The following is a 25,732-nucleotide window of genomic DNA, read 5'->3' as shown; positions in this document are numbered from 1 at the left end:
TTAATTAGTTGAAACTCATTTTCCAAGAGCTCGTGTGCGATATCGATAAATTTTTTTTTAAAAAAAGCAGGAAAATGTGGTTCTTCAACCGAATTAATTAATTAGTTAAATACAGATCGTCCCCACCTCCCAATCTAGCTAGCTAGAGGATAACCATGCAGAAAGATTTTTAATATTAAATCACTATAAGAAAATTATTTATTTGTGGTGATCAATTATTTCTGACAAAAATGATTTAAATTTTCTATTAAAATAAATTTATTCTCGTCACAAATAATTCATTACAAATGCTCATTTTTATTGTGAATGCTATAGCCAGCTTCGTAGCCGCTAGCTACCCAATTGATGGAATTTCTCAGCAATTTGGTTGAGCATCTGAGAATATGGAATGTTATTCATTGAATATATAAAATCAGATGCCAACATAACAACACATACGAAATATCCAATATTCTTGATTCAGCAATATCTTTCGTGCGTAAGGCACAAGTATATACTTTTACGAATATTAGAACTAACCCAAAGTAACAAAAGTAGGATAAAAAGAAAATGGAGTATCCAAACCTCAGGGTACAATATCATATATAATAGTTATATATAATCTCTTATTTTCATGTCTCACATCGATCGTAATCTATAATCGATCTCGACGAACTTCAAAATTCAAAACATACATACATATTTAAAGCGCGCGCGCGCGATATATATGCATGCGTGAGTCCTAGTACTCGGAGACGAAGATCAGAAAGAGTCATCATGATTTGTAAATAATTAAAGATCACTCTCTCAAATTAAAGAACGTCCCTAGGGATGGGGGACTGTTAATGCTGCTGGAATCTTTGACACCCCGGCAACTACATCTTTGTTGATGTGATCAATACTGGCGATTGATGATGATCTATTAGCACTGGTTATGTCGACTGTGATCGGCAACTCCTGGGAGGTTCCTTTCTCATCGGCTACGATACCTTTTGAGTTTGGAAGAATATCTTTGCTTTTACCCCACACCACTGTGTAAAGCCCCAGTACTATGACAATGGCTCCAATTACACTGTAGCACAGCACATCAACAAACGTATTACGTGTCTTTAATCAACACATGAAAATCAAGACACACACACACATATATGTACGTATATATACCTTCCAAGGTGGATTTGCTCGGCTAAAACGATGAGGCCTAGAACGGCAGTGATGATCATGCACAGTGGACTGAAAGTCGTGACGAACACGGGGCCTCGTTCCCTGTTTACAACTCCTTGTACATAATATGCGATTCCAGAGCAAACTATCCCCTACATATATTACAGAAGGCCGCAGGCTTAATTAATTAGTAGTGTACTTGAAATATTCATGGATTAACGTTGCCCGTAGCTAGCTTGTTGTCTTTAGTATTTTTGTTAATTATGCTAAAACTTAATTAATTGGTGCTTACAGAGTAAACAGGGGCAATGAGCCTAGAATCCCAGCCAATAGCCCAGACGGTGAGGTCACGTTCCATCACAAGCGTCACGATTGCACCTTCCACCATGCCCATTAAGCATATCCATGCTGTGAGAGATAGCTCAGCCGGGTACTTCTTCAACGTAAACGACTGATCATAGAATCACAAGGACCACAATTCTCAAATACTAATTTCACCAAAAAAATGTATGTCAAAATCATGGATTACAAATAATTAACACCAAGGTTTACTAGCTACTTTACGCACTTGCAATATGAAGAAACCAGCCCAGCTACTGCAACTGACTAGGAGCATTAAGGTGCCGGTGACCAAATGCTGATCATCCCCGGAGGACTGGGTGCTGGTTTTGTGGTGGCTCTGTCCTCTCCCCTTCATGAAATCGATGATGGGGCCTTTGTACAAAGTCATGACCATGGCTCCCATGACCGTGATTACTGTGCCCACCACCTTAGCTACACTATGTAACTTCTTGAAATTCACGGTCTCTAACCTGATTAATGAAAAATGATCGATTACATGACATGTTTTTGAGGCTGATATCCCGGTCTGCAATCATTATTGATAAATGCATATATATGGAGGTTTGTTTTTTCAGTTTCTTTCCCACTAAAATTTCCCGCCTGGCCTTTTACTTTTGCAACTTACAATAATACTAGCTAGGTCACATCAAAATCCAGTGTGAATATTCGGGGAAAAGTGAAACACCTGACCACACGGCCTCTTTTGTTTTCAGAATTTTCAAGAGAATATTATTTTATTAGTTCATTGGTGAATGCAAAATGATGATTAGTTAGCGCAGTTTCTGGACCACTAGAAATGATATATGTTTTGTGGCCCAAGTAGAGTCCCCGGCAGGCCAGTTGGTGGCTCTTAACGCTAAAAGTAACTTTACATTTTACCATGTGAATGAGACATGAGTTGAATTAAACAGCTTGTACCTGAACATGATGGCCATTATGAAGGCTATGGCGGGGAGCATATTGATAACGGCAGATGCAAATGCTGCTGAGGTGGTCTTCATTCCCAGAAAATAGAAGTTCTGATCGAGCACCGGCCTGCATGGTTATAAAGATTGGCATATATACCAGCATTAATATTAATGGCTAGGCCTTTAAATGTTTTGCTGGCTCTTAGTTTTCTGGCTAACAGTTGACTTTCATTGCCAAAAAAAGAATCAAACGTCCCCTAGAAATGGAAGTTGTAAATATATATTACGTTCTGTTGAGCAACTGGCCGTATTTGCAAAATATCACTCTCTTCTTCATGCAGAGTGCTACGATTGTTAAGTGATGTCATGCCTTTCAAATGGCAGAATCTCTCTCTAAATAAAACAATATTTAAGGCAAAAAGGAAAGAAATAGAGAAGGGAGCTAGGAAAAGAAAAGAAGAAAACATAAACGAAGATTAATTATATATATATATATATATATGATCTGCACTTCACTCCCTACATGAGTAAGATAAAAGAATATTGTACAGTCGCCAGTAATCAGTGAAGATATATATAAAATGGTGTAAGGTTGATCTCTAGCTAATCCGATCAATATTCCAGTTGGTGTTCGCCAGTTGGTTTTTTATATGCATTCTTGATAAGGAAATAAGAATATGCATTAATCTAATTAGTACCATCACTTGGCAAAAAACCAAGCATGTATAGTACGTTCTATCGATCACAGATACTCAAAGACATGCATGTAGAAGCATTTATGCATATATATATATATAAACAAGGTATTTAAGAGCATTACTCCAAGAATCCGAGCGCCACAATTCTTAGGAAGATCGGCAGAGTCATTTTTGGTCGTATTGTCCTGTAAAAAAAACAGAAGAAAACTGTTGGCGCGAGTCATGTAATTAGCCAGCTATAGAAATCTTAGATGTTGGAATCCCTTCAATCAAGGGTCAAAGATCATTATAGCCGTAGATGCTATATAGAAGAAGAATAACTTCCAAAAATAGTTTCTTGTATCTCTATATCTTGTACTCTATTCTATGGAATAAATATCCTGGAAAATTATGTTTGGCATGGTATTAGAGCATGATCTTAGGTTCCCTGTTTCTTGATCAGGCAGGGGTCCAAATTGCTCGGCATCCATGGCTGACTCCACTAAAACTATCCTTGACAATTTGACATCGAAAATGACAGAGGTCTTGACAAGGACCTAGACCTCTTCATCACCCATCATTGATTCCCCGATGGTTCCAAGAAGCATCAAGTTGGATGGTTCCAACTATGGATTATGGTCCCAGGTTGTTGAGATGTATATCTCAGGGAAAGACAAACTATGATATATAAAAGAAGACTACTCCCCACCACCAGAAATTGACCCATCATTTCGTAAGTGGCGCATTGAGAATGCCATGGTAAAAGGATGATTGATAAACTCAATGGACTATTCCTTGGTCGTGAACTTTATTCGCTACCCAACGGCTAAGCAGGTATGAGACTCTGTTGCCAGAACATACTTTGATGGAACTGACACCTCGCAAGTATATGATTTCAGACGTCGTGTATCTCGGATGAAACAAGCAGGCAGATCCATAGAAAAATACTATAACAATCTACAGGGTTTGTGGCGAGAGATTGATTTTCGTCGTCCAAATCCAATGGAACGTGCAACCGACATACAAAGCTACAACTCAATTCTATAGGAGGAGTGAGTGTACATTTTTCTCGACGGACTAGATGACCGACTGGATAATGGTTGGAGCGATGTTCTACAACTGAAACATTTCCCTTTAGTTGAGCAGGCATATGCTCACATTTGTAGGGAAGATATCCGACAATCTATGATGGCATCGGGAGCGAAGACAATGGCTAGTGGTGCTGTTATGGCCATCAAAGGCGTGAAATCTAGTTAGTCACAAACTTTGGTGAAGTCTGGGTCATTCTCACAATCCAAGGGTCACTCTGATGGGAATAAATGTACTCACTGTGGGAGTACAAAACATATATGGGACACCTGCTTCAAACTACATGGCTACCCAGACTGGTGGCATGAATTACAAGCCCGAAAGAAACGAGATGCTCCTATGATTGAAGAGGTCATAGGTCGAGCAGTGGTGGCCATTGCTGAATCTCAACTGCCCTTATTCCCGTGGCAGAGCTTTCCACTTCAATTCCGGATCAAGGTAACTATGGTCAAGTTTTTTGTAGCTCTACTTCTCGGTATGATGGCGCCTAGATTATCAACTTCGGGGGCGACAAACCATATGACATTTGATCCAAATGACTTCTCCAACACAACTCAACCGAGGAGGACCTGCATTGCCAATGCCAATGGGGCAACTTACCCAGTCACAGGGGCTGGAACCGAGTCCCTATCTCCCTCTCTCTCTTTATGTCACATGCTTCTTGTTCCATCTCTCTCAAATAAGTTGATGTCTGTGAGTTAAGTTACTGAAGAGCTTAATTGTGTCGTACTGATATACTTTTCTTTTTGTCTTCTACAAGTTCTCAACAAGGAGATTATTGGGCGTGGTACTAAGGGGGGGACTGTATTACTTGGATGACTTCAGCCTGGGCAAGCAAATCACACGCACCATCAAACCAGTAGCAAAGAAAGACAGATTTGGCTATGGCATAGGCGCTTTGGGCATCCATCATTTGTATATCTACGACATTTATTCCCAGATTTATTTTCATGTTTGCAGAATGTAGACTTTAAATGTGATACATGTATCATGGCTAAAAGCCAACAAGTTTCTTATCCAGTTAGCTTGAATAAAACTAATACTCCATTTGCCTTGATACACTCCGATGTGTGGGGGCCATCCTTGATAACTACTTCCTCTGGTTACCGTTGGTTTGTAAGTTTTGTCGACGATTGCACTTGAATGACATGGCTCTACCAGTTGAAAACCAAAGACGAGGTGTTCACCATTTTTCAAGCATTTCATGCTATGATTCAGACTCAATTCTCCTCCAAGATAAAAATTCTTCGTTCCAATAATGGTGGTGAATTTATCAACCAAAGATTTTAGGCCTATTTCCAACAACATGGTATCCTCCATGAGACATCATGCTCTCAGACCCCACAACAAAATGGTGTCTCCGAGCAAAAAAATTGGCACATTCTAGAAACATCATGTGCTTTACTTCTTGGAACAAAGGTGCCGAGTTGCCATTGGGGGGATGCTGTTGCTATTGCCGTGTACTTAATCAACCATATGCCATCTAAAATTCTACACTTTAAAACCCCCCTACAAATCCTCTCTACTCATATATCCCTACCTACCATATTGATGTTTCCTCCTAGAACTTTTAGGTGTGTTGCCTTTGTCCATCTCCACAAGAATCAACATACCAAACTGGATCCATGTGCAGTTAGGTGCTTATTTTTGGGATATGGTTTACATAAAAAGGGCCACCGGTGCTATGATCCTACTACCAACAAAACCTATATCACCATGGACGTTACTTTCTTGGAGTCCGAGATTTTTTATTTTTCACTGGTACCCAATTCTTCCCTTCAGGGGGAGACTCAAGTGGAAGAGTCGAATTGGTTGATGGCTCAGAATTGTCCCGCAGATGAGCATGGAACTGGAAATAGAGAGGTTGAACCGCACAATGTATCACCAGAAAATGAACATGTAGAATTGAGAAATGAAGAACCTGGAAATGAAGAGGCCGAAAATGGAGAACTGGAAAATACAGAGTCCCCTCACTCCTCAGTACCCGAAGACCTTCCTCCTCTTGAGAATGTCCCCGAGGTAAGTACTCCCACTTCACCTTTACATGCTAATGTCCTAGATTCGTCTACTGGTTATGTGTTGCCTTTCAGACACAACTGTGGGAAACCACCAAATAGATACTCTCTAGATGAGAAAGAAAGAAAATCCAAGTACCCAATTGCAAATTATGTGTCTACTCAAAGTCTGTCCAAGACTCTCAAGACTTTCACTCAAACATTATCCTCCTGCCATATTCCCAGTAGTGTTGAGAAGGCGTTATCTGATCCAAAGTGGGCACAAGCAATACAAGAAGAACTAGAAGCCTTAAATAAAAATAACACCTGGAAGTTGGTCCCATTACCGGAAGGAAAGAAGATAGTGGGATGCAAATGGGTGTTCTCTATAAAATACATGGCTGATGGTTTCATCGACCGATACAAGGCGAGACTCGTGGCGAAGGGTTTTACTCAAACGTATGTCGTAGACTATTTAGAAACCTTCTCATCAGTAGCCAAACTGAATATTGTTAGAGTCTTACTGTCTCTTACAGCAAATTTGGACTGGCCACTACACCAACTCGACGTGAAGAACGCTTTCCTTCATGGTGACCTTGACGAGGAGGTGTACATGGACATTCCGCCAGGATATACAGGATCCGCTGAGACTAAAATTGTTTGTAAATTGGAGAGGGCATTGTATGGACTAAAACAGTCACCGCGAGCGTGGTTTGGCCAATTTAGCTCAGCTATGAGGAAGTATGTCTATCGCCAAAGTAATTCTGACCATACTCTCTTCTTGAAACTCTGACAAGGCAAGGTGACACTATTAATTGTCTATGTGGATGACATGATAATTACGGGGGATGATGCCAAGGAGATCTCAATGCTACAAGAACAATTGTCTAATGAGTTTGAAATGGAAAACTTGGGAGGGCTTAAGCATTTTCTAGGAATAGAGGTGGCGAGGTTAGAAAGGGGCATATTTCTCTCTCAACGGAAATATGTACTAGACTTAATGATGGAAGTGGGATTACTAGAGTGCAAACTCGTGGATACACCGATTGTGCAGAACCATAGGCTTGGGGAATATTCGGACCAGGTGATGGTTGATAAGGTGAGGTATCAAAGACTAGTGGGGAAGCTCATTTACTTATCTCACACTCACCCAGGCATGGTCCTAGTGAAGACCATATGGGTACCGTAATTCGAACCCTCCGCTATCTAAAGTCATCACTAGGAAGAGGACTAATGTTCTCCAAGAATGACCATTTGAATATTGAAGGGTACACGGATGCGGACTGTGCAAAGAATATCTTGGATAGAAAGTGTACCTCAGGCTACTTTACATTCGTGGGAGGAAACTTAGTTACATGGAGGAGTAAAAAGCAGAAGGTAATGACATTGTCCAGCGCTGAAGCTGAGTTCCGAGGCATGGCAAAAGGATTGTGTGAGCTCCTTTAGCTTAGAAGTTTGCTAATAGAGGTCTGTTTTCTTCTTGGTTCTGCAATGAATTTATTCTATGATAACAAGGCTGCCATCGACGTATCTCACACCCCAATTCAACATGATCGCACGAAGCATGTGGAGGTGGATCTACATTTCATCAAACATAACCTGGAAGAGAAGATCATTCAATTTCCTTTCTTTAAGTTTGAAGATCAGTTGGTTGACATGCTTACCAAGGCAGTTTCTAGTAGAAGCTTCTATGACTCACTTGACAAGTTAGGCATTAGAGATATCTACACACCAACTTGAGGGGGAGTGTTGGCGTGAGTCATGTAATTAGCCAGCTATAGAAATCTTAGATGTAGGAATCCCTTCAATCAAGGGTCAAAGATGATTATAGCCGTAGATACTGTATAGACGAAGAATAACTTCCAAAAATAATTTCTTGTATCTCTATATCTTGTACTCTATTCTATGGAATAAATATACTGGAAAATTACGTTTGACAAAAACAACATATATATATAATTAATTGGTTATATTTCTATAGCAACATATTGCAGAGGAAGATGATGATGCACCGCAAAAGTGCGTGCATGCGTGCATGTGTGTGTATAGAGAGAGAGAGAGAGAGAGAGAGAGAGTACCTTTCAAAAACAATTGCAAAGGGAGCAATCAATATCGTGGCAACTACGTGACGGTAAGTTGCAAGGATGTAGTGACTTAGGCCTCGCTTCATAGAGATCATGGAGATGATGTACATTCCTGCATATCCAAACTGCAAGGAGACCATGGCCAAGTAAGGTTTCGCCTTTCTTAGTGCTCGGCAAGACATGGCACCCGCAGCCCTTTTGTCTTCCATCTCTTTGAAGTCTGATACACACACACGCACTCTCAATCGCTTCTCTCTATCTATATTTCTCTGTAAGCAACAAAATGAGAGTGCCTGCTTATATAGACATGACAAAGTAAAAATAAAGACAGCACTCCGGCCCATTATTCACAGCTCCAATACCTTTCAAAGGCATTTTCTGTCTCTCAGATAATTCCCTTATCCATTAACTACGTACGTACATGCATCGACTATATTTTTTCTTTCTTTCCTCCTTTTGTTGTACAAAACCAGCATCACATATAATTCTAAGGATCAATACTATTCTCATCTTTAATCATATCAAATGACGTGGAATACTTTTAATTAAGTGAATTAATACGTTAATTAACCACTTTAGTGAAAATTACTTTAAATTATAACACATCAATTAGTGTAACTGAAAATGATAAAATTTACAATGAATATTATGGATGATGATTTCCTACAAATTTCTGTCTCAAATATTTTCTAAGAGAGATGGATACAACATATAAAGGATTCCAAAATATTAAATGATGATTATTGTTAAGAATATAATATAAATAATTAAATTTATCTGCTCCTATTAGCTTAATTAAGTTTTTGGGATAAATAGTGATTTCACATGGTATCAAAGCAAATGTATTGAGATCGAATCATGACTCTACATTTTACTCAATTTAATTAAATATTTTACGTGTTGAGCTCACTTATTGATAGGGAGTCTGACCCACACGTGCTGAAAAATGTTAAAATATAATATAAATAATTTACTCTCCCTCTTGATCCCTTCAAGTTATAAGGTTTTTGGAGCAAGGGATAATTTCACGATATGTTGTCTATCTTTATCTTGAATTGTAGAAAGTCATGTTTAATTAAAACATGAAATTTTAAGAAATCTATATATATCGGAATGATAATATTCCTCTATTATTCTTGGAATCACTGTAATTAAAATAAATCGAGTTAATAAAAAGAGGTCGTTGATCGTGAGGGAAGAGTACTGTATTTATACGTACGTAGATCTTATATATATTTTTTAAATGGGAAGTGGGCTGGCCGGGATTCGATTCAATGCCCACCAAATACGTGTACTAGAAAATAGGTCGAGTGCTTTATCGGATACATGTGAGGTTGCATGTGTGATGTACGTTTTGCGGTAGTAGCTAGGCATGCTAGCTAGCTGCATGCATGCGAAGTCGACTAATATGGACAGGATCGATGCACCGATACTGCGCTCGATGAACCACTCACTTGGGGATTTTAATCAATAGTACTTGACCTCAAATTAATTCACTTGGGGATGTTCATGATGATGACGTGGCTTAATTTTCCAAACTTATAGTCCTCATCCAAAAGAAGAGAAAAATAAGATCAGCTTATATATATATATATATATAAGTTCATGAACTTCAACCACATTCATCATGTAGTGTCTAGGCAGCCATCTAAAAACAATATCAGATTAACTAATAATACTGTCTTCATGTCTGTCACGCTCTTTTCTTGACTTTCAATTAGCTAGCTACTACAAAAGCTAACAATATCCGAATTGCTAATGGAATGATGATCCAATTTATCTATCTTTTTATCTCCATGTTTTTCTATTATATATTATAATTAACACTTAATTAAGTACTTATGGTATGCTTGATCACTTCCATACATGTATACATGTGTATGTATGCATGCTGCATGTAGAGGTATATATATAATCCCTAACTATTGTAGATATGATCTTGAAAAGACTAGATTACAATAACCTAGTATATATTGTGGTGAAAACATAATAGTTTAGGAGAATCGAAGGTGGTGCTTTCATGCTTGGATTCCAACGAGAAATACATCAAGTTGGTCGATCGAATCCCACCTTCATCATGTAGAGAATGAGATGCAGTACTAGACAGAGAAATATCATATCAAACGCGTCGGTACTGCTAGCGTCTATGTGAGGATTTATAAAGAGACAATTCATGTTTTTGGTTCCCTGTACATGATGGTATAATATTGGACGTGTATATATATATATATATATATATATATATATATATATATATATATATATATGTGGTGATGATTTATGGCTCAAATTAATTAATTGAAAAATTCTATACACCGCATAATTATCATCTCACTCTCATCATACTATGTAAGATGTAACACATTTATTACTATTGGATGAACTTTTATTGGGTGATTATTTATCATCAAATGATGATCAAAATAATGCTATATTCCATACTCATATCTTATTTTCATCTCATCATATAAGATGTGGCACATTTATCATTATTGGATGATAAAAAATATCCAATAAAGGATTATTCAACGGTGATAAATCTCACATCTTACATAGTATGATAAGAGTGGGATGCAAGTGGGATGTATAGAACTTTCCTATCATTTAATGATGATAAGTACGTCACATCTTACATGGTAGAATGAAAATAAAATGAGAGTATGAAATATAGTATTACTCTAATTTATAATTATATAAAAAGACTTTAGCTACGTGTATGTCGGTGTGTCGTTAACACACTACTTGCATGTTGTGAGATCCATTCAATTTTAGAAAAAAACTAAAACACCAATAATTTTTTAAAGAGTTTTGCTACACAACCTCCACCACACTCCACAGTCCACATTATTTTTAATTTTTAATATTTTTTTAATTTTTTTTGAGTTTATTCTTTTTAAATTATTTCAAATTTTCTATTAATTATTCATATAATAAATATTTGATAAAAGAAAAAAATAATAAAAATTAAAAATAATATGGAGTGTGGAGTGTTAAGATGTTGTGAAGATTTTTTGTTTTTTAAAACTGCCAATCATGTAAAACGCTTGATCCACATCAGCATATTATTGAATGCATACAAAATAAGAATTAAAACTTTATAATCTTATTGCAAATATATTGCATGCCAGAACATGCAAAATCTAATTTGGGTTTGAATTTGGTCTTGCCGGCCGGCGGTAGATTAATTCAGTGAACGTGATTACAATCCTAATTAATTAGCCGCCATGCATGCATGAAACCTAGCTTCGGTCAATATTAATTAATACAAAACTGGTAAACTTTCACGAGTTAAATTCATATTACAATACATTAATATTTTTCGTCCATTAATTATAATATACTAGGCTCAAATAAGTCAGTAATTTTATTTCTTATAATTAAAATGGTGTCCAACTCATATTCCATTATCATCGTTTTCAATATCCCAACCAAATTAATGAAGTTGATATATATCATGGACTCATAACAAACTAGGGTGCTACCTGCACCCCTGTCTGCATGCCCTTGGAAGGGGATGTCGCGGCCCCGGCCCCAACCCCGAATGGGCATGAGGGACAGTTTGGGCCCTTTGACCTCGACATCTGCCCCCGTGGGCGGGTGCTCCAGTTCGGATGCTAGGGGATGGCCGTCTGCCACCCCAGTGAAATACAATCAAAAAAAGTTATAAAAAAATTCAAAACAATAATAGATCTATATATGCATCCCTAAAATCAATGGATCTATCAACCAAAAATCATCCAATAACAAATCCAAGAAATTACAAAGTACAAACAATTAAACACATGGTAAGAAAATCATGGCCACTGCAAGATCACAATGTGGCTGTGGTTCTGAGCGAAGAACTACGGCCATACTGCAATATATATATATATATATATATATATATATATATATATATACACACACACTAGCGGTTGGGCAATGTGCGAGGCACATTTGCCCGGTTGAAAAATAACTTATTTTGTGAAATATAAATATGTTTTGGGTTAAAAAAAATGTAATCATAAGTAAAATAAATAATATATAGAGAATTTTTTATGAACTAAATTTCTGCACCTAACAAGTGAAAAGAGATGTGAAGAATTTTTGTGATAGTGATAGTACTTCATTGCATAAATCGAAGCAATCCAACCGAAGAAAAAAAAATGAGAAGTGGTAAAATGAAGGGTTGGATTTAAATCTTAAAAATTTTAATGTACCAGCAGCAGCCTCATCCTTTAAAAAACAACACACGTAGACATCATATCCTTAGATATGATTTGGATCGATGTATTAATAATAGTGACATGGTTTGTGAATAGTAATATATAAAATTATTTGGATTAACATGTTTTATTTGATTTTAGAAAATGAGAGAAAAAAAGTTAAAATAAAAATATTATAAAAGTTAAAATATTATTGGAATATAATTTTTTAATGTAGTTTTTGTTTTAAAATTTAAAAAATTTATATTTAAGAAAATTGTAATGATTAGATTAATAAATTAAAAAATATTTTATATTTAAATAATATTTTAAAAAATATATAAAAGTTTATGAAAACCTAAGAATCTATTAATCTCTTCCTTGAACTCAATAATTTTGTTTGGGAAGAGATAGATTGTCAATTCCCTCCTAACCGAATGATGTTGTAAATCTTTTATTTTTTTAAAAATGTTTATGATGATTAAAAAAATGCATGAAAAAAAGAAAAGAAAAATAAAAAAATGAACTACACATTCATGGCATATTTTCAGGTTACTTTTTTATTAGTTGTAGCAGTTCTCTTTAGTTAATTAAGAATATTATCATATTTAAATTATGTTAAAACTCTAATTATTTATATAGTTATACTTTTTTAAAAATATTTAACAAAATTTTATTATTTATTTAATGATGAAATATTAGTATTTTATAAATGGCTTGGTTATTTTGAAATTAGTGGTACTTGTGTAAAATCCTGTATGGCGTAAGATTTTCTAATTGATAAAAAAAAGCACGTTTGCCACATCTGTCAAATTGAAGAAAAAAATAAAGTATAATTTCAAATATTAAAATAGTCTAATGTATAAGAATAAAATTATTATTTATTTATGTTCATCATTTATTATGAAATTTAAATTATATTAAAAATTCAAATTAATTAGATAGTTTTTTTCTCTTAAAAATGTATAGTAAAATTTCATCATTTATTTAATGATAAATTAGAATTTTATAAATTAAAATTAATTTTTAGTGTATGATATAATAAACAGTAATAGGATATGCGAAAAAACATGCGAAGAAAAAAAAACAGCTTCTTTATTGATCATTTAAAACTCAAAAATTAATATTTTTTCTACTTTTTCTTTCTTCCTCTCTCTCATTCCCTACGCACGATTGCGGTATTACGTCGCATATTGGCATTCACACGGACAAAAAAAAAATTGTTCATTACTGTTCATCATACTGTCGATGAACAGTAATAAGATATGAAAAAATAAAAAAAAAATTAAAATAAAAAAGGGGTGATTTAGATTTACTGTTCACGATGAATAGTAATGAATAGTAACGTTATAGCAGCTTTTAAGTATAGGCAGATATATATATATATATATATATATGAAAAGTAGTACGGTGTCTGATCTGCCACTTCATTATTTATTTATTTTATTTGAAAGAAACACATTCACTTGCAATCGATCCTATGAATTTGTGCTCCCTTTACAAGGTCCCATATTCTTGTACTAATCGCTAGACATGCACTTCGTACTGCAATATATATATATATATATATATATATATATAGTGAAAGCATCTCTTATTTCAAAAACTTAGGTCGATGGAAAGAAATATAATTTTAATTATTTATATTTTAAATATGCTATCTGCATATGCTTATAAATATATAAATATATATATTTATATGCTTAACACTCTCACTCATGTGTTAGCCAAGTTCTCCTTAATAAATAGGTTCAATATGCAAAATATTTAATTAAATATAATAGTGTATAGAGTTAGGGTTCGAACAATATAAATCCCTATTCTAATATCGTGTCGAAAATAAAATATAATAAAAAAAATTTGAACAAGAGATTTATCACCAAAAGAAAAAAAGGTTGCTGATCAGAGACACTAGCTTAGAAATAGGTGACTCTAATACCAAAATGCTGACGGCAACTCATACATGCAATGGACATAACTAGCATGTAAAGAATATGCTAAACTGGACGTACGTGGTGTACTAACAAAAACCAGGATGATATCTTGATACAATGTTAGAAAATATAAAATAAAATAGAAAATGAAATGGAAAAAAGAGGAGGGAGAGAGAATTTGAGGACTATATCTTTACTATTGAATACATAATATCCACCCCTATTTATAGATAAATAAGGTCAGAAAAAAAATAGAAATACAATAAGTCAACAATACTAATTGATTTACACGATAACCTAAATATAATAATTTAGAAAGTTGTACTATTATATATGTCATAATTATATCATAAGTATGATAATATTCTAACATATATATATATACACACACATATGGTGAATATCGTGTATATATATTATATCTATATTAAATTAATCGATTTTATCGGCCTACTCAATGATCATCGATATATAATTGTTTTGGCGATGGCTTATATGTGATCGATTCACTTATATACAGGCACTGCAATTAATCCACCTTGCTCACCATTTTTAATTTTTATTTCTTAGTATTGAATAAATACGATTTTTGATCTTTTAATTATGGAGAAATTATATTGTAATCCTCCAAACTGGTAGTTCATACCATCATCCTATCGTTATATTTGAGCCGAGCTCGAGCGAACATGTGATGTACGAGCTCGGCTCGTTCACGATACTAGCGAGCTTGGGCTCGGCTTGTTTATAAGTCGAATCCAAATTTCGTTTGAGTGCAACTCGAAGTTTGGTCTGTTAACGTGCCGAACTTGAGCAGCTCAGGTTGTGATTTTTTTTTTAATTTTAAAAATAAATTATAACAAAATAAAATAAGTATAGACATGAAAATATAAAGAGCTAACAATAAAATGCAAAGTTACATCATCGAGCCTTGATCAAGATCTCAATATATTATGGCTATGGTACATTAAATGACATCCTCATGGAACAAGTGAATCAAAAAATGCCTTAAAACAAAAAAAATTATACAACTTGGTACAACTTCAAAACAAAAAATGTGGAGTAAAGTCCTCATTCTTCACGAATGAAGCCAGAAATGGTTAGCAAGTAGCAAGTCTCCCGATTCAGCCATCTTGAAACCAACCTGCATACATTGATACACTAGACAAAATTAAGGTAATTTTTAATTCATTGCATGATTACTCAAGTACTTTTAACTTAGTAATACTGTCATGGGATGTTTGAGAGGAATGCAAAATCTAATTTTTCTCAACAATCAATGTGATATCTCAACACAATACAAGAAATATGAAAAATAAAATAAATCATCAGATGTAGCATTAGAGTCTAGACATCTCACTGAGATTAACAGAGCCTAACAATTAATTCGTATAGTCTTGATACAATATTATATAGTCCTAGCCTATATTGATATTCACTAAGATATCATCAGAGTTTTTTTATAAGTATCACTGAGATAGCCGTAGAGGACAGGGATAACAAATTAATAATATAACATCATACAAATTTACAATCTGTCAAATGTATGAACTAGTAGTTAGTAGAAGTTAGAACCAAATTAGATGCATACAAACTTCAGCATGACATCAAGTATTTGTAGTGTGATGATTGGAAATATCCAACTTGAACAAAATAACCATGATAGAAAGTTACCAAACTTGAAGAAAATCATTAGAACAAGAAGTTACCACTTGCCCAAAATCACCATGATAACAAGTTACCAAAGTTGAACAAAATCACCAACAAGTTACCAAACTTGCCTAAAATCACTATGACAACAAGTTACCAAACTTCAACAAAATCACCATGACGCATCCAGAGCACTGAAACTTGCATCTAAACCCTCTACACACACACACATACTCTCATCTTAATAATTGTCCAGTTCTGATTTGATTGGCTGCACCGTATCAACACTTCTAACAAAATATTTAAACGACTGACCATTTTGCCTGCTTTTCCCAATTTTGGAGGAACCACTTGATAAGTTTGTTTGAGCATTGTCCTGCTCTCTTTGTGCCTCAATAGTCGAATTGTATTTCTTAACATACTTGTCATACAACTCATGTAATACTTGAGAGACATATTGAGCAATCTTAGAAGCTCTTGGCTCTTGATAAATTAAAGGGAAACAAAACTCGATCAGCACCATCTTGAATCTAAGATCTAACACCGCAGCAATTGCTATCAATAATTTACACTCCCCCCCAATATTTTTCAAATTTAACACTCATTTTTGTTACCATGGATTTCATGTACTCATTCTCATCTCTAGACTTCTTACTCAAGATGTCATTCATTCTCCATACTTTAGAAAGAAATATGTTTATTATTAGGTAATCATGTCTGGATATAATATTTGGTTACTTCATTAAAAATAATAAGTAGTTGACAAACATTTTCAGGCCCCAATCGTCAACACTTGGAACTCATTCAAAAATGCTATCTCCATCACCATATATGGGAAACACTTCTTTTAATTGAACTGTAGCATCCAACATTAAATATGTGTTGTTCCATCTTGTAGGCACATCTAATATCAGTTTCTTTGAGGGCAATTGCAACTATTTTGCAATTTCACTAAAACTGTTTTAGTCTACTCTATGATGCTACCAGATATTTTATACCATCTCTTATACAATCAACGATCCCCCTAATCTCCACAAGTCTATACTACACAAGCAAATTAGTTATATGCGCACAATAGTGTACATGAAATAATTTTCCTCCAACAAACAATATTTTTTTCAATCTAAAATCATTTTTCAAGATCCTACTGGAAACATCACTAGAATTTGCATTGTCAATAGCAATTGAATTAATTTTCTTCTCAATTCCTCAATCTTGAAAACACTTTTGTAAATCATCGGTAATAAGAGGGCCAATATGTGGAGGTGGCACATTACAAAAGTTCAACACATGCCTATGAAGATGCTAGTTAGTATCTATAAAATGACATGTTACTACCATATATGAAAGTTGTTGACAAGAAGTCCACGCATCAGTTGTGATATGATGTTTGTTAATATGTGTAAGCAAAGCCTTTAGCTTCGTCTTTTTAGTCTCATATGTTCACATGCATTCCTTTTTTGCAGCAGTTCGAGATATTTTTTTTCCAATACAGAGTGTTTGAACTCATAAACTTATTAAATACCACATGCTCCATAAAAAAGAATGGATATTCATGGTAAAGTATCATATGAGAGGCAAGCTCTCGGACCCTATTACGATCATAGGTAAAGTTTGATTCAGTGAAGCCATCGCCTAGCTCAATAGACAGAACTGCTAAATTTTCTGTTTTTTCTTAGTCCTTATGTATAGCAAACAAGTTAGCAAATGCCTACATAGTGTAGTCATAAAACTCAATCAAGATGCTTTGAATAAATTTTTACACCATTTGCATTGAAGTTGTTTAGCATCATCTCATTCAATTTCAACAAAACCCTTCCATATAATAGAAGTTCTCTTTCTCTTCTTTCTTTCAGAGGCTACTGTTTGCACTATTTTTAGGCCCTTATTAGTGATTGTATTAGGGGCCTCAGTATTTGCAGTATCTCTATCATCATCAAATATATACTCTACTAAGTTAATCCCAATGGAGTTTTCATTTTAATACTCCTCCACTTGATCAAGTTCATTCAAATGGTCATCAATTTGCTAAAATAAATAATTTGTAAACATAGAACCAAATAGATTATATTAATAAACTAAATTACAAATTAAAGTTAAACAAATTTGATCCAATACTTGTCAAGACAGCCTTACTTCGATGGCTCAAAGTGCCTCCAGAAGCAAGGCTGATACAATTGATACTAAAGAAGTAAAACACGTTAAAGTCAAACAGATTTAACTTAAATAGTTTCAATATATGACCTTGCCTTGATGGCTCGATGTGCTTCAAAAAGCAAGGCTGATACAGTTGATACTAATAAAAAAATGTTAAAGTTAAACATAGTTGACTTGAACAGTTTTAGTATATAGCCTTGCTTTGATGGCTTGCTATGCCTCCAGAAGCAAGACACCTCCAGAATCCAAGATTATAATTTATAAACATAGAAGATTATAATTTATAATCAATCAAAACATGTTAAAGAAAACATCATTCCATACTTGAAGCAAGTACATAAAGTAAGAATCATATAGGATTAGATCAATCAATTAAAACATATTAAAGAAAGCACCATTCCATACTTGAAGCTAGAACATAGAGCAAGAACCAGATAGGATCAGATTAATCAACCAAAACATGTTAAGGAAAGCATCATTCAAACTACACAGCAAGAAACAGAGCACCTCTATGTTTCTATGTGCAGACATTATAAACAAACACAGGCTACAAAACACCTCCAGAAACTTGAAGCAAGAACATAAAACTTCCACTAGATAGTTTGTATTAATCAACTACAAATCTCCACACTCCAGTCAACAGTATACACAAACAACCTAAGAGAACTCAAAGAAGAAAATGAAAAATTTAAAATCTATAGTAAATAAATATAAACATAGAATCAAGGAGGAGGAATAAGTTATACTCACGGCGTTGTGGATTGGAAATTTTGCTTCAAGCACATATCTCTAGGTTCTTTCTTCAAAAGATTTTTTTACAAATTTTTTAATATGAATAATAGAAAGCTGGAAATAGATAATATAGTGTAATTTGCAAACAATAGCAAGATCAATATAGGAAAAGAGTCAAAAGGCCATATTCTGTTGTGGACTCATAAATCCTAACATTAAAAAAACTCATAAACTTGTCAATCAAAGTGATAGACGGTTACAAAAGCATGCATATATGTCGTGCTTGTTGATGTATGGTAGCACTGTGTCACACCAATGACCACTTCGAAGTTCGGCGTATAGAGTAACATATCTTTAATGATTGGATTTAGATCTATAATACTACAATTTAGAAATAGTTAGGAGAGAACTAGAATCATTGAAAACACTCAGATGACTAGATAAGTGGTTCCAAATCTCCAAAGTTCCCAACCAAATGCTTAGAAACAAGAAAAGAATCTGGATAATCGACTGATAGGCGGACAATTCGACGAACTAGAGAACCACGAACCACAAAATCAAAGATTCAGTTGGTTGGGAGTCATAAATTCTAGCATTTAATGACCTATCTGTCAAGGCCTGACAGCCATCTCTAAGACTGAGATTGTAGTCATGGTTCCTTGAAAATACGGTTGTCGGCTGCATCGGCTAGGGTTTCTTGCAGTCGTAGCTGGTCTCACTCTCGCCCCCTCAGGTTCTTGAATCTTGATGGCTACAAGCCTTCAAAAATCAAGAACCAATTCCGTGCAAATCGTGTAAGAGCTAAGAGGTAAGCCTAGTAGGCTAGGGTTTCTCAATGGCTCTGAGAGAAGAAGTGAGGAAGTGTGAAACAACATTTTTTTTTTTTTTTTTATGAAAAGGAGGATGACACCTCCATATTTTATTAAAACCTCACTTATGGCGAATGAAAACCTTGAAAACAACAAAACAACCTCCATTTACAAACCCAAGCTACCACCAAACAAACCAATAAAAACCAAACTAAAAATCTCACACTCTACGCCTAACATATGCCGTACCCAATTTATCTAATCTATACAAGCCTTTCAAGTAAGGTGGAAGATGAACTACATCTAAGAAAAAATATTCCTCCCCCAGCGCACCAAGCCTAGCAAACTCATCGGCTACTTTATTCCATTCTCTAAATAAATGGCTAATTGAAAAATCAAAGTCAACCAACAAATCCATCAACTGGTCCCAAAAATTGCAGAGATACCACATTGAACAAGTTCTGTCCATCAACCATGAAACCACAATTAAAGAACACATTCTATATGAATAGAAAAATAACTCATCTTCCGATAAATTTGTATTCCCTCTACAATTGCTCGAAGCTCAGCTTCATTATTCGTGCATGTACCAAAATGTTTAGAAAAGGCAAACAATAATTTCCCTTAATGATTCTGAAGAATTCCCCCTCTCCTTCAAGCCCAGGATTTCCAAGGCAACTACCATCTAAGTTTAGTTTAAATCTACCTTTACTCGGCTTCAACTAGCGAACAACCTGAACCTTCAACGATCTCTCCTTCACAATTGAGAGGTCCATACGTTGTAGAACTCGTAAGTCAGCAAAAAACAACGTCTTGACGTTAGAAAATCTCACCTGCAATCACACTCACCCAATGCTTAATTGAGCCCCAAACCTCCATAAAACTTTCTACCCTTCCTTCCATCCTCACTGTGCACCTCCTTTGCCATAACCTCCATACAACAATACTAGGAATTAAGCTCAATAGAGTCCCTAGCTGTGCCTGCCATGTAGCTTTATTAAACCACATTTGCACCCTCTCACGCCAAGACTACTGTGCCATGAACGGGATCCCCACCTCACTCGATAATTTTTTCCAGACAGCAAAGGAGAACTCCCTTTTACAAATCACATGACCGAAGTCCTCCTCATGTCCTACCATGTAGCAATTACATCTAGAAGCTAGAGGTATCCCCAATTTATGCACCTGCTCATCTACACTAAAGCAACTAAAAGTCGCTTTCCACAAGCAAATAGATATCTTTTTCGGCAACAAACTATTCCATATCCACTTTTCCCAATCAAATTTCGGCATTCTAAGTCTAATAAAATTCCACGCTGACTTTGTCGAGAACAGGCCATTTTTTTCCGGTAACCATAGCAAGATATCTTTAGCATTCCTTGAGGACCCAACTTGCTCCATCTTCTGCGCCCCCAATAGCAACTCAAGTCTATCCACATCCCACCGTTCATTCACAACTAAATCTCGAAGTTTAACATTCAGATCTTCAATTTCTTCCACCTCTTCACAAAGCGAACCCTGGCACACAAAATTACCAAACCACAATGATAATTGTCCGCTTCTAACCTTCCAACGAGAATTTTGCAAAAGATCTAGCAGCCTCTCCACAACCCTCTTCCAAAATGTCGACCCCTTGTTCTCCTCAATACACAAGGAAATTTGGCCCTTTCTAACATACTTCGCCCTGAAGAATCTTGACCATAGTGACTCTTGAGACAACAAACTCTACCCAAATTTCAAAAATAAAGAACTCTACACCTCTTCCAGATTTCACACCCCAATACCCCCTTCCTCCACTGGCACACATAGCTTCTTCCATGATCTCAATTTCTTTTTTTTTACACCACCTTATTCACCCCCCAAAAAAATTTGCAAACAACCCATTTGATTTCCTGATCACAGCTTTAGGAATCTGAGTCACAGAAAGTAAATGGATTGGCAAGTTTGATAGAACATGCCTCAGTAAAATTAATCTGCCCCTTGTGAAAGTAGATGACTCTTCCACCCAGTCAACTTCTTCTCAACTCGTTCCAGCAATGGCATAAAATGTCTAATTTTTAGTTGAACATCCACAATCGGCGCACCCAAGTATGTAAATGAGAACTGGCCCTCATGAAAACCAGTTTCCATCAGCAACTCTCAAGTTCAACTATACTTCAAATGCTTGGAAAAAAAAATAGCCGATTTGTCAAAGTTCACCCTCTGCCCTGTCTAACGCTCATAATCATTCAAAACACCCATTAAGCACCTAACTGACCTCTTACTCCCATTCACAAAAACCACATATTAGCGTACAAAAAGTGTGTAACTTTGGGAGCATTGCAGGATGTGAGTAAGGTAGAATCCTCCCCTCCAACAACCTCTTGTTTAACATCCTTGACAACACTTTCTCCATGATTATAAATAAATATGGTGACAATGGATCTCCCTACCGAAGACCCCTTTGGACTTAAAAAATCCTCTATATGTGCCATTCATTATAACCGAGAACCATGGTGTGGTGATACAATTATTAATCAATTTACGGAAGCAATCTGGAAAACCAAGAGTACATAAAACATGATCCAAGTAATGCCAATCCACTCTATCATACGCTTTGCTCATATCAATTTTTAACATGATATTACCCCTAGCCTTCCAATGCAATAACTTCGTCATCTCCTAAGTAAGACAGATATTCTCAAAAATATTTCTACCCTTCACAAACACTCTCTGTTCAAGCGAAATAATATTTCCAAGTAACAAAGATAATCTAGAAACTAGAAGTTTGGAGAACACCTTATAAATCACCTTACAAAGGCTTATCGGCCTAAATTTATCAAAACTTTGCAGATTCTTCACCTTTGGAATAAGAACAATGAACAAAGATGAATAAAATCTAAGAAGTTCATTGCTCATAAAGAACTCCCTCACTGCCTCCATAACATCATCACTCACAATATTCCAACTTGCCAAATAGAAAGAAGACCCAAAGTCATCAAGCCCTGGCTACTATCCACAGCAATAGAGGAAAATGCCATCTTCACTTCCTTTTTCGAAGGCTCCACCTAAAAGCACCTGAACTCGCTAGTCGTTAAAGCTTGCTGAAACAAAAAGTCCAGATTGGGCAATGAACCCATTCCATCATGAGAAAGAAACTCTTCAAAATACCGAACGGCCTCATCATGAACCCTTTCCGGCAAATCTAAGACCAAGCCATTCGGTAATTTCATCTCTTTCACGCACAAGTTCCTCATTCTCTGCAAGATAATAGCGTGAAAGAACTTTGAATTTTGATCACCTTCCAAACACCACTTTTTATTAACTTGTTGCGCCAATCTAGTTTCCTCCCTTTTTACCAAACATCAAGCTCTACCTTGGTCACCAGATACTCCTCCTCTATAGCCTCATAGAAATTCGAATGCAACACACCCTCTAGAACTTCAAGGTGTACCTCCAACTCATGAATGGTCCCATCTACTCTTCCAAAAACTTCTCTATTCCAAGAACGCAATTTAAATTTTAGCCTTTTCAACTTGCCAGCCAAAGTAAAAAGCCCACTGCCACACACTATCGACTCCTTCCAAGAATTTGCCACCACCTTCAGGAAATCCACATGTGATGCCCACATATTCTGAAATTGAAATGGAGCTGGTCCATACCTCACAAAACTCGAAGTGAGTTGCAATAGTATCGGCAAATGATCCGAAGTGCGTCGACATAATAGATGTACTGTAGCCTCACCGAACTTGGAAACGAACACATTATTCACAAGAACACGATCAAGTCTAGCCCAACTTATGGCCATACCAAGCTGACCATTGCACCAAGATAGTTGACGCCCATCTAGCCTGAAATCAATAAGCCCACAATTATTAATACACTCATTGAAATCCTCCATAGCGCTAATCGGCCTCGACCTCCCACCAACACGTTTCTCATTCGAACAAATGATGTTAAAATCCCCTAACACCACCCATGGAACTCCCACATTCGAAATACTGCACAAATGCTCCCATAATTCTTTACATTCCTTCTGAGCACACTTAGCATAAACAAAAGTCCCTAATAAAGATACAACATTATTAGAAAATAACCCAGTAAAGGGCTGGTTAGTAACCCCAACAATATCCAATTCTACGTCCTCTTTCCAACACACTCATACCTTACCACCAACATCCGTATTAGAACTAAACTTAGGAAAATTAATAGAATGAGACCAACACTGCAATTTATCCACAGATGGAACGGCTCCAAGATCACCAAAATGTGAAAATCAAATTTTTGAACCAACTTTCTCAACCTTAGTTTCGACGTACCCAAACCTCGAATATTCCACACTAATATTTTATCAATCATAAATTCAATTTTTGAGGTTGGGCCTTCGCCCTTTGTGACTTCCTTAACATTGAGTCTTTAGCACCACCCAATCCGGAATCACATGGCAATCTTTGAGCTCCCTGGTCTGACCCATAATCCTTCTGGGAATGCAACACATCATCGCAATCCCCTTCTAATAACACCTCAAACCTATTACTCCTTTCAACACCCTCATCTTGTTCAGCATTATCACCTCCCTCCTCCAATACAAGCACACAATCAACCCCACCGCCCATGTCAACTCTATCTTGCACCCCCAAAACCTCAAATTTATGTTCAAGAATACCGTCGTCTAGTTCAAATTTGCAAGTCTCGTTGCTCTTCTTTGTCTGAGTGGGTTCTGGCCTTTGGGTAATTTTTCCTCGGCATCCAAAGTTCATCTTATGAGTTGCAAAATGAAGGGTTTGTAAAGTTGAGGGATTGCTGGAAATGGGTTTGTAGTGAAACTAGTTTTGGTGGGTTTTGGAGTGTGAGATGAGAGTGGGGTTTGCTTTGGTTGGAATCAGAGTGGGTGATGGTGCTTAGTGAGTTGGGTTGGGTACGGATTTGATGGTGATTTTCTTGGATTGGAGGAATGTAAAGTGGTCGGATTGGGTTCAAATCAGAAGCGAGTTGGTGTTGAGTTTCAGATTTTTTCTGCTTCTGTTTTTGGAGGTAGTGATTTTTGGTTTTCAAAGAGAGAGAAGTCAGGAGGAAGATAAGCTGATGTAAAGAAAAAATAAATAAGCTGATGTATGATATGTTGTAAAAGTCAGTATGTAAAATAGAACAAGTAGATTTTGGTGATGTATTTTAAGGCTAAAGATGAAAATTAATGCCATTCGGAGTGCTCTAAGGAGAAATAAGATGAGCATCATGTAACCCTAGCTTTACAATATGGAATGAACGACTAAAAATCTAGATATAAAGATCCAAGGGCTTCAATAGCTCTACACTTAACTCATACACACGGGATTAGACTTGCTATACTAAGTAACTTATATCAGCCTACTAAATTAAATACTATAATACATGTTGTATACTGTAAAACTAGATTAATATGTAATACATGTTATATACTAATACTATAAAATTATATGTATTATATAGTTATAATTTTATAGTATAAAACTATATGTTTATATTGTATTATATATATCATTGTTTAACATTATATTTTATCAAACATTATACTTTATTACTCATAATATAATATTATAGTTACATTATATACTATAATACTATTTTACTAATACCGTATATTAACTAAAAAATTAGTACATTGATACTTAAATGTTGATACCGTCTTATATTTCAATAAAATAATAATATTATTTATGCTTATTGTTATAATACATATATAAGAATTAACTAGACTATTACTACTAGTCACTACACAATAGACACTAGTCTAGTAGTCTACTCTTATGAGTTTATTAATTATGAATCATAGATATTAATACTAAATATGTATATTACTTTATATACTCTTATGAATACAATAGTATTAGTGATTAATCTTATATAAAGTAATAAGATTAATAAATAGTAATAATGTAAAGTCTTTTTTTTTTTTTAAATAGTAATACTGTAAAGTCTTTAATAGTATTTCATAGAATGATAAAATCAGAAGTGATAAATTATAAGTTATGACTGTAGTCTATAGCCCATAGCTTGTGAGCAAGAATTTTTAT

At 35.3% G+C, this 25,732-nt stretch overlaps 2 protein-coding genes across 3 annotated transcripts; both read right to left on the bottom strand.

Moving 5' to 3' along the window:
* Nucleotides 1-527: 527 nt before the first annotated feature.
* On the bottom strand, nucleotides 528-8,504 carry LOC108992169 (WAT1-related protein At4g08300-like). Of its 2 annotated transcripts, XM_018966636.2 has the most exons (7): nucleotides 8,232-8,504; nucleotides 3,214-3,276; nucleotides 2,404-2,520; nucleotides 1,712-1,955; nucleotides 1,436-1,594; nucleotides 1,144-1,295; nucleotides 528-1,051 (listed from the first exon to the last, which is right to left on the bottom strand). In XM_018966636.2, the coding sequence occupies exons 1-7, from the start codon at nucleotides 8,444-8,446 to the stop codon at nucleotides 805-807; spliced, it is 1,197 nt and encodes a 398-aa protein (XP_018822181.1). In that variant the 5' UTR covers nucleotides 8,447-8,504; the 3' UTR covers nucleotides 528-804. The 2 variants fall into 2 exon arrangements, with proteins under 2 accessions (XP_018822181.1, XP_035542690.1); XM_035686797.1 differs by lacking the exon at nucleotides 3,214-3,276 and having other exon boundaries at nucleotides 8,232-8,477.
* An 11,597-nt stretch (nucleotides 8,505-20,101) lies between these two features.
* LOC108992159 lies at nucleotides 20,102-24,439 on the bottom strand. The gene is made up of 7 exons (XM_018966628.2): nucleotides 24,121-24,439; nucleotides 23,056-23,744; nucleotides 22,758-22,939; nucleotides 22,491-22,647; nucleotides 20,886-21,218; nucleotides 20,435-20,533; nucleotides 20,102-20,161 (listed from the first exon to the last, which is right to left on the bottom strand). Exons 1-7 carry the CDS (start codon nucleotides 24,437-24,439, stop codon nucleotides 20,102-20,104), a joined length of 1,839 nt encoding a protein of 612 aa, XP_018822173.2.
* Between the last annotated feature and the right edge of the window lie 1,293 nt (nucleotides 24,440-25,732).

The sequence above is a fragment of the Juglans regia genome, chromosome 16 (assembly GCF_001411555.2).
Source record: "Juglans regia cultivar Chandler chromosome 16, Walnut 2.0, whole genome shotgun sequence".
Lineage (NCBI taxonomy): Eukaryota > Viridiplantae > Streptophyta > Magnoliopsida > Fagales > Juglandaceae > Juglans > Juglans regia.
Note: the sequence above shows the minus strand (reverse complement) of the source record. Positions and strands in the feature narration are given on the sequence as shown.

What these genes read in the sequence shown, in the direction of transcription:
- LOC108992169 (XM_018966636.2), bottom strand. Translation starts at nt 8,446, where the DNA reads ATGGAAGACAAAAGGGCTGCGGGTGCCATGTCTTGCCGAGCACTAAGA. An exon ending in GTGGCGCTCGGATTCTTGGA is followed by an intron (nt 2,521 to 3,213) that starts GTAATGCTCTTA and finishes ATAACCATGCAG; the next exon opens with GCCGGTGCTCGATCAGAACT. An exon ending in TCATTGCCCCTGTTTACTCT is followed by an intron (nt 1,296 to 1,435) that starts GTAAGCACCAAT and finishes TAATATATGTAG; the next exon opens with GGGATAGTTTGCTCTGGAAT.
- LOC108992159 (XM_018966628.2), bottom strand. Translation starts at nt 24,439, where the DNA reads ATGAACTTTGGATGCCGAGGAAAAATTACCCAAAGGCCAGAACCCACT. An exon ending in GGGAGCTCAAAGATTGCCAT is followed by an intron (nt 23,745 to 24,120) that starts GTGATTCCGGAT and finishes TATCTTTATTAG; the next exon opens with GGACTTTTGTTTATGCTAAG. An exon ending in GCTTTAGTGTAGATGAGCAG is followed by an intron (nt 20,534 to 20,885) that starts GTGCATAAATTG and finishes GTGTGATTGCAG; the next exon opens with GTGAGATTTTCTAACGTCAA.